The 10,606-nt window shown below is 50.7% G+C and overlaps 1 protein-coding gene across 1 annotated transcript in view; it reads left to right on the top strand.

Moving 5' to 3' along the window:
• The window catches only part of pdgfd (platelet derived growth factor d), a 28,615-nt gene that overhangs the window by 1,267 nt on the left and 16,742 nt on the right, over positions 1-10,606 (top strand). Inside the window, 3 exon segments of the mRNA XM_056282882.1 lie at positions 6,976-7,037; positions 10,192-10,316; positions 10,318-10,429. Coding sequence (XP_056138857.1) covers positions 6,976-7,037; positions 10,192-10,316; positions 10,318-10,429 — 299 coding nt within the window.

Raw genomic sequence — 10,606 nt, 5'->3', positions numbered from 1 at the left:
AGAGACTGCGAGAGAGAGAGACCCTGAGAGCAGGATAAGCAGTTTGGATAATGGATGGATGGATGGATGGATGGATGGATGGATGGATGGCTGGCTGGCTGGCTGGCTGGCTGGCTGGCTGGCTGGATGGGTGGCTGGATGGGTGGATGAATGGATGGGTGGATGGATGGATGTATGTTTTGCATGTGGAGACAGTATGTCAGACAGAACACAGTCTCCAAACTAAATGCTTTGCAATCTGTACACCAGGCAGCCTGACGAGTATTTTGTGAACAGACTTGTTGTAATAGCTCATGTAAACAGTTTGAGTCCACAAGCAAACTGACGGTGTTTAGCAGAGCAGAGACTTGGTGCTCCGGTTTCTGGTTTTGGTTTGATTAATATTGATTGGCTTGCCCAAGATCCGAGTCATAACATTTGAGAAATCTCTTTTAGGCAAGACTTTCCCCTGTAGTGACGTGGGGAAGATTGAGTTGATCAGAGAATGCGATTCAGGAGTCACCGAACCTCCTGCTATAGGGATTCTCTATGCTCGTGGATAAGTCTTGGATCAGCACCTGAGATCAGAACCAACAACCCTTGAGCCATGCGTATTAACTCGCCAGCAGCCATACCAACATGTACCCTGGCTCTGCCGAATGACAGAAGCTAAGCAGGTGTGGGCTTGGCTAGTATGTGGATGGGAGACCTTCTGGGAAAACTTAGTTGCTGCTGGAGGTGGTGTTGGTGGGCTAGTAGAGGGCAGTCTTCCCTCTGGTCCTAGTAAACAACAACAACAACAAAAGAATCCCAAAGCCCCGGTGCAGTGACGAGGACACTGTGCTGTAGGAGATGCCGTCCTTCGGATGAGACGTTAATCCGAGGTCCTGACTCACTGTGGTCATTAAAGACCCCATGGCACTTATCACAAAGAGTAGGGGGGTCCCCCGGTGTGCTGGCAAAATTCCCAACCTGGCTCTCTCCATCTGGCCACCTAATCACCCCCCCCCATGTAATTGGCTCGATGATTCCCCCCTCTCCACCTCAAGCTGATGTGGGGTGAGCGTTCTGGTGCAAAATGGCTGCCGTGCACCACCCAGGTGGTGCTACACACAGGTGGCGGTTGAAGTGATTTTTCCATGTGTAGTGCTTTGAGTGTCTAGATAAAGCGTGGGTGTGTGTTTAGGATTGGTTCCTAAGAAACGGGTCCACTTGAATGTATAAAAACAAGTTTTCACCGTCGCCTAACAAGTAATCGCCCCTGCAGCATTTGTAGGATAATGTTGGATCTTCCTCAGCTCCGGTTATTGTTTGGTGTTTTCTTGTTTGGTGTTTAATGTTGCCACAACAACACCAACAACTAGAAACACACACAACCAGTCATGAGCTCTCTAGACACGGAGGCCGGACACCAGCAGATGAACATGCTTAGATTTAAAAAGAAGGACGAGATGGTGGAGCAAGAACGTTCTACAGTGTTGTCTTGACAACTGAGCCAGCAGTGGGGTCAAAGTTCAATAGAATTTAAGCCGTCGGCGTCCAGGTGGTGTGGCGGTCTACTCCATCGCCTACCAACACGGAGATCTCTGGTTCGAATCCCCCGCGTTACCTCCGGCTCCGTCAGGCGTCCCTACAGACACAATTTGGCTTCGTCTGCGGGGGCGTGATTTTTTTTCCGTACCCGTTTTCCGCGAGAACGCGCCTCCGTCACGCCCAGATTCCGGGAAGACCCGCCCCCTACTCTATCTCCGATTGGCTAACCCTATCCCTAATCCCACCCTAACCCTATGCTTAACCAACATATCAACGGTAGGCAACGAGTGCTAGCCAATCAGAGGCAGAGTTCCCGGAAAACGGGTACGAAAAAAAATCACGCGTCTGCGGGAGGAGGAAGTCGGATGTGGTAATGTGACCTGGTCGCTGCACTAGCGCCTCCTCTGGTCGGTTGGGGGAACTGGGGAGGGGGGGGTAGCGTGATCCTCCCACGCACTACGTCCCTCTGGCGAAACTCCTCACTGTGGGGTTAAAAGAAGCGGCTGGCGAAACAATTGGGGAGAAAAGGAGGTGGGGGGGGGAATCTAAGTCTCGGCAATCGTATGAAGCCTTTGACCTTTCCAGGAGTATTTCGCAGCTCTTACTTTGAGATCCGCTTTGAGTCAGGCGTAAATGAGACAGTGAAAAGTCGAGCAGCGGGGTGGCCATAGTCTCTGGTAAACCTAATGTTCTCTGACCGAGGGCCGACGTGTAGGAGGAGGTGATTAAAGTCATGGAGGATATCCTCCTCCTCCTTCCCCTCCACGACCCAAGTGCTGAATCTTCATCTGTACTCAGTTTTGTGTCCGGTGCTTTACGGCACAGCTTGGCAGCTTGCAGGTAGGTGCTAGCATTAATATGTCTGCAACCCCCCTCCCCCACCCACCCCTACCCCCACCCACCCCCGCCACCGCGTGTCGAAACAGGAATATGTTCAACTTGCCTGGTTTAATTAGGGTGGGTGTTTTATTGCTAGGGTGTTGATCCAAGCGTTTATGCGAAGGTAATGAGACTATGGTAACGGAGGTTATCGTAATCAGCTGATTAGTGGTCTGTGATGCTGATCATGACTTCTGTGTCCAGGGAGGGGGGTTGGGTACACTCCTCGTGGCCTGGGTTCCTCCTTGTTAACTTCATAACTGGTCCCGAGCGAGCACGAGGGGAGGTGCTGCCGCCGCCAGAACCTTCTCCCCGAGACATTTCTCCTCTTCTTTCCTTTTTTCCTTCTTTCTCCCCGATTGTATCCGGCCGATTACCCCCCACTCTCCCGAGCCGTCCCGTCCCGATCCGGGGAGGGCTGCAGACTACCACACGCCTCCTCCGATACACGTGGGACTTGTCCAGCCGCTACTTTTCCCCTGACAGAGGGAGTTTCCCCAGGGGGACGTAGCACGTGGGAGGATCACGCTACCCCGCCCCCCCCCGAACAGGCGCCCCCAACTGACCATAGGAGGCGCTAGTGCAGGGACCAGGACACACCCACATCCGGCTTCCCCCTCCGCAGACACAGCCAATGGTGTCTGTAGGGAACGCCCCGACCAAGCCGGAGGAAACGCGGGGAATCGATCTGATGATCCCCGTGTTGTTAGGCCATGAAATAGGCCGCCACGCCACCCTGAAGCCCCCCCACCCCCCACCCCCCCCCCACACACACACACATTTCTCCTCTTTTATGAAGTCGCACAGAATTGTGTTAGATGAAACAAGTGTCCTTATAAGGACACAAGAGGAGCAATATGTAAAACATGCAAACACGAACCCACAACCACACACACACACACACACACACAGGATACAAAACCACATTCAGACTCCGTTACAGGAACCCTTGTGACCTCATTCACAGCTGGATTCTGCGTGTGTGTATGTGTGTGTGTGTGTGTGTGTGTGTGTGTGTACTCGTCCAACAGCTGCATGTGAAAGGTCTTGATGCTATAAACACAAGAGACGCTGGACACAGATGGGCTTTGATGTCGGCTCCGTAACACACGCAGAAACAAAGTTACACACACACACACGCGTGTTCACTAAGGCAGGGCGCTGTGTCTTTGAAGTGGGCAGAGGCAGATTAACTGCCTGCCATTGACCGGAGATGGTATTTAAGTCTCTTCAAGTGGAAACACTCGACCACACTCACCCGGTGAGATAGACGCATGTGTCTGACCAGCGTGATGAGGAGAGCCAGGGCGTTTGTGAATGAGCGAGACAGACGGACAGACAGACAGCCAGACAGACAGAGAGAGAGACAGACAGACCGAGAGAGGGGGAGGGAGAGAGCGGTGAGAGAGAGACAGACGGACAGACAGACAGCGAGGGGGGGGTTGAGAGAGACAGGCAGACAGGCAGACAGGCAGACAGGCAGACAGCGAGAGAGGGGAGAGAGAGAGCAAGAGTGAGACAGACAGACAGGCTGCGAGAGAGGGGGAGAGCGTGAGAGAAAAAGACAGACAGACAGCGAGAGAGAGGGAGAGAGAGACAGACAGACAGCGAGGGGGGGTGAGAGAGACAGGCAGACAGGCAGACAGACAGACAGCGAGAGAGGGGGAGAGAGAGAGACAGACAGACAGACGGACAGACAGACAGCGAGGGGGGGGTGAGGAGAGACAGGCAGACAGGCAGACAGCGAGAGAGGGGGGAGAGAGAGACAGACGGACAGACAGACAGCGAGAGGGGGGGGGGAGTGAGAGAGACAGACAGACCGAGAGAGAGGGGGAGGGAGAGAGTGTGAGAGAGAGACAGATGGACAGACAGGACCAGCGAGGGGGGGTGAGAGAGACAGCCAGACAGGTAGACAGACAGACAGCGAGAGAGAGGGGGAGAAAGAGGAGAGACAGACAGCGAGAGAGAGAGAGAGATTTTTTGATTTTTAAAAAGTAACTTTTATTTTCTTAAAAATACAATCATATTCAAACCACAAGCAAATAAATAAATATGTAAAAATAAAAAGTAAAAGAGAGAGAGAGAGCGTGAGAGAGAGGGGGAGGGCAAGAGAGAGAGAGAGAGAGAGAGAGAGAGAGAGAGAGAGAGGGGGGGGGGGCCGCGGGGGGAAATGAGAACGCGACAGTGATGGACACGCAGCGATGGGGAGGTTAAAACCAGCGTGTTGGTGTAGGTGGGTACGTGCAGGCTTTTTGCCATGTGCCAAAAATGATGCAAGTTTATCACCTAAACGTGCCTTGACCAGACCATAACACATATACACACCACACCACACACACACACACACACACACACACACACCCATGCACACACATGCACACCAACACACACACGCACACATGTAGACACCACACCACATACATGCACACACACACACACACACACACACATATAGACACCACACCACATACATGCACACACACACACACACACACACACACACACACACATATAGACACCACACCACATGCATGCACACACACACACACACACACACACACACACACACACACACATATAGACACCACACCACACACACACACACACACACACACACACACACACATATAGACACCACACCACATACATGCACACACACACACACACACACACATATAGACACCACACCAACATGCATGCACACACACACACACACACACACATATAGACACCACACCACATACATGCACACACACACACACACACATATAGACACCACACCACATACATGCACACACACACACACACACACACACGCACACACATATAGACACCACACCACATACACACACACACACACGCACACACACATACACACATATAGACACCACACCACATACATGCACACCACACACACACACACACACACACGCACACACATATAGACACCACACCACATACACACACACACACACACGCCACACACACATACAACATATAGACACCACACCACATACATGCACACACACACACACACACACACACACACACACACACACACACACACACACACACACACCACACACACACGTGCACACAGCGACTCACCAACAGGCATGCTGCAACCAATTCAAGTCATCACCTGAAATTGGAAATTCCTGTGGGGATTTCGCAGATGCTCTGACAGCCCGTCAGTGAGACACACACACCACACACACACCTGAACGCCTCTGATAGGACCTGGATGACACACGCACACCCGGACACACACACACACACACCTGAACGCCTCTGATAGGACCTGGATGACACGTGCACACCCGGACTCACACCACACACACAAACACACACAAACACACAGCTCACCCCGGAAATGTGGATTTCAGAAGTTGTGTCTGTCCACCTGCTTCATTCCACGTGTGTGTGTGTTGTGTGTGTGTGTGTGTGTGTGTGTGTGTGTGTGTGTGTGTGTGTGTGTGTGTGTGTGTGTGTGTGTGTGTGTGTGTGTGTGTGTGTGTGTGGGCTTAGCAGAACACGGTGTTTCAGAAGGGGTCAGGTAAGCTGTGGGAAGTTGCCCACCCCAGCTCCTCCTCCTCCTCCTCCTTAATGGCCAGTCTTAATGTCTTCATCTGTACGCTCTTTTTTTGGGTTCCTGGATTGTCTGAAAAACAGGGACATGAAACGACACACCGAGGTGTGATACAAACACACAGCCATGCCACTGTCGACTTACCTGAAATACCCTATTCTACATTAATTAGTTAATTAATTAATGAATCAAATACCTTAATCTAAATGAAGGCTGTCCGTGCTAAAGGCGTCATGTTATTACAAGAAAACACACCGAAAACTTAGAGTGTCAAAAAATACCTTTTAGTGGCGTCCGGGGTGGCGTGGCGGTCTGTCCCCGTTGCCTACCAACACGGGATCGCTGGTTCGAATCCCCGTGGTACCTTCCGGCTTTGTCGGGCGTCCCTACAGACACAACTGGCCGTGTCTGCGGGTGGGACGCCGGACGGAGGTGGGTACGTGTCCTGGTCGGTGCTCTAGCGCCTCCTCTGGTCGGTCGGGGCGCCTGGTCGGGGACTGGGGGGGAATAGCGTGATCCTCCTGGTGAAACTCCTCAGGAGCAGCTGGCGACTCCACATGTATCGGAGGAGGCATGTGGTAGTCTGCAGCCCTCCCCAGATCGGTAGAGGGGGTGGAGCAGCGACCAGGAGTGGGGTAATGGGCCGGATACCATTGGGTGGTGGGTGATGGGGGATTAGTATAAATAGAAATTTTGGACATGTGTCCTCATAACAGGGAACATGCATGGTTTTGATGTTTTGCGCTCCGGTTGTCTGCAGGACACTGACTAACTTACGTCACGGAGCAAGAAGCAACTGACAACCTTTCACTCATTCATTCATTCATTCATTCATTCATTCATACATTCATTCATCTGTTCTTTCTCTACTCTGCAGTGCCCCCCCCCCCCTCCTCCTCCACTGCAGAGTGAACCGGTGAAGTGATTGATTGACTAGTTAAACTTTTCATCGATTCATGCCAGTCATTCATTCACTCTGGTTTTGTCTCCTGAAGGACGACTCTCCTCCCACGGCGTCCCAACACCAACTGGGAGCCTGTCACCTCGCCTATGCTGGGTGAGTCCCGCATAAACACACACACACACACACAACACACACACACACACACACACACACACACAAACATTCTCCCTCATCGTCTCGTTTCTCACACTGAAGCGAGGGCCTACTATCAGAGTCAGAGATCTGTGTTTCAAATTAAAATGTAAAATTTTAATCACTTCTCTCTCGCGCTTGTATTTCCTGAGATTGTATGAGAGAATTATGTAGCAGGCCCTTCTCCGATGCCCCCGGCTAAGCTGCGCCATATGCTCTCAATCTCCTCCGGTCAAACTGCACCATATTCGTGCAGCGTCCTCACCGAGTACGAACAACACAGATAACGTCGAACTTCAGTACCAGCCCTCTTACCTTACACACGCACACACACACACACACGCGCAGCGCACGACTCATGCACACACACACACTCAACCCACTCACTCATGCACGCACACACACACACACACTCATGCACACACACTCACTCACTCACTCATGCACACACACATACACACACACTCATGCACACACACATACGCATACACTCATGTACACACACTCATGCACACACACACTTAAACACACACACACATGCACACACTCACTCATGCACACACACATGCACACACTCACTCATGCCACACACGCACACACTCACTCAATGCACACATACACATATGCACACAGACACTAATTTACGCACACACACACATGCACACATTCACTCACTCATGCACACACACACATTCACACACAGACAGACACACACACACACACAATTACATATTTGCACACATGTACAGCTACATGCACAAATGCAGACACGTCCCCTTGAAAGTGAGGAAACAACCACACGTCACCAGCCAAACACCATTAACTTTAACATACAGTCCTTACACACATTCCTCTCTCGGGACACACACAGGCACGGCACACACGCTCATTTGTCCAGGCGTGAATGTATGTATTAATGTGCATGCAGCTGCACGCGGGGGTGCAGTGTGAGGTTACATCCCTCCTTCCCCGCTGCAGCGCTCGCGCCAGAGGAGCAGCACGTGTAACCACCCGTGACTGCGCAGGTGCGTTGTGTTTGTTTACGGAGCCGCGCCGGGCCGCTGGTGACACATGTAATCATGGTTGTTTGTGTGTCTCCTGACCGTGTGGCAGCGATTTGCTCTGTGGATTGATGATAATTGGTGTGCGCGTGCGCGTGGGGTGCGGGTGCGCCATAACGCGTGTCCCCGGGCTGTGTGTTTATCTGTGTTGTCTGTTCGGGGAGGGAGATTCTCTCCATCGTGCATTCTGCGTCTCATTGTGGTCGTTTGGGAAATGATTCCGGAAATATAAACCGGTGTCTGATCTACCCGCTGACTGAGGCGTTCAAACGGCGCTCAGCTTTCTGCGCTTGCGTCCGCCAGCGCGCTGCCGCTAAACGCCAACACAATCTTGCGTAACGCCGCTGCGCAGGAATCGCTTGTTTGCGGTCACGTGATGCGGACGACGCGCGAGATTCCGATGGAGGGCAGGAAGTGAAAAGCGGAACGGATCAGATGGAGCTAGTTTAGCCCGGACTGTGCTAGTTTAGACCAGTGGTTCTGAACCTTTTTGGGGTCCTGGACCCCCTGCGTATTTTTGGTCTACCCTGAGGGAACCCCTCCACCTGATCTTGGGGGAGGGGGGTTGCCATTTGATAGAAACAGTAGAAACTGCATTTTAAATTGCGTTATAGCATTTATTCACTCTTTGGGGAAAAAATAAGAGCTTTCAGTTGTAACTTAGATATAGTTAACAAAACAGAATTCTTATGCAGTAACTTTCAGATATATGTAACAAAACAGAATATGTATTCAGTAACTTTCAGATATATGTAACAAAACAGAATTTTTATGGAGTAACTTTTAACAATGCAAACGGGAGCGAGATCTCTTACTAAAATACAATAAATTACACTTGTGAAACAGATGTAATTAGAGAAAAAAGTCCTGTTACCCTTTATAGTTTAGGTAGATAAAGGTCTCAGTCACATTTGAGTAAAATAATCCTATTTCTATAAATGTCATAGGATCTTCTTTTTAAAGATATTTTATTTTCACGGACCCCTTGCAATTACGACACGGACCACTAGGGGTCCGCGGACCCCCGGTTGAGAGAAACACTGGTTTTAGACGATCTTATGAGAGAAAGGTATAAACAGGAAGTAAGACATGTTGGACATGGTCCTTATGTGATGAAGAGGGATTTTTTTTTTGACGACGTGGTCACTGCACACCGCTCCTCCCGACAGCGGACGACGGTTCGCAAGCCATTTTCCGGCTTTTTCGGTCATTTCTTGCACCACCCCCCCACCGCGTGATTTTTTCGTACCGTTTTCTCCGGGAACTCTGCCTCTGATTGGCCACCTGGATTCCGGAAGACCCGCCCCTACTCTATCTCTGATTGGCTAACCCTATCCCTAACCCTACCTTAACCCACCTAACCAACGGAGGCAACGGAGTACTAGCCAATCAGAGGCAGAGTTCCCGGAAAACGGGTACGTAAAAAAATCACGCCCATCCCCCCCCCACCCCCACCCCGTGAACAACAACTTTTGGTACTCAATAAAACTCCTTGTGGTTTCTCGGTGAACGACGCCAAACATAGGCATTTCGAAAGTTTGTGACAGTGCTTCCTGTGTAGAAAATCACTTCCGGCCCTCCATCTGTAGTTCGTGACGTCATAGGCAAACAACCTATGCGTACGCCAACCTTATATATTTTGTAAAACTAGACATTTGTCAGACATGGTGATATATGGCATAGCGGATCTGAGTCTGTGTTGGACTTCTTATCCTGTTTATAGAGCATATAGGCCAGATGATGAGACAGACAAATGGTGCCAAAACGAACTTTGTCACCAAGATTGTCTCTCTCTCCCGTTTACTTAAAGTGTGAAAAGTTAAAAACTCATCTGAAATTCCTCGCCGACACGCGACATCAACGTCAGCACTCACGGACATTCACGTAAACTAGACTGTTGACTTTTCGTGGTGAAGCCAGCACCACCCGATCTGAGTTGACTAGAACCTTCCGCCCATGACATAATGGCGGCTAGGATGACGACACCGATGAAGGCTGAGAACAGGGTCTTCATCTAACCAGAGCACCTCCCATTTGACTCCTGTATGGCGCAGGACGACGGAGTGCAGATGTCCGTGGCGGGAACAGAGGTTCCGTTTCTCCGCGGGAGGATTTGGACCGGACCATTGCTGCCTTCGAAACTGTCGAGCAGCTCTCCTCCAAACCCTGAACCCGGGAGACTCCAAACCCTGAACCCGGAGACATGGAGACAAGACCTGGACTCCATCTACACACAGACTCACATTCAGTACAGGTCCAGGTCCTATCAACTCGCTAGCAGGCATAATAAAGGTAAGATATTCAATAAGTCAATACTATCATAGTACTAGTATTATACTACTAGTATTACTAGTACTTAGTCGTACTAGTACTAGTATTATAATACTAGTATCGTAATAATATACTGTTACAGGGGTGGCGCAGTGGTTAGTGCCGTCGCCTCACAGCAAGAAGGTCCTGGGTTTAGCC

This window comes from Lampris incognitus, chromosome 7 (assembly GCF_029633865.1).
Source record: "Lampris incognitus isolate fLamInc1 chromosome 7, fLamInc1.hap2, whole genome shotgun sequence".
Lineage (NCBI taxonomy): Eukaryota > Metazoa > Chordata > Actinopteri > Lampriformes > Lampridae > Lampris > Lampris incognitus.
Note: the sequence above shows the minus strand (reverse complement) of the source record. Positions and strands in the feature narration are given on the sequence as shown.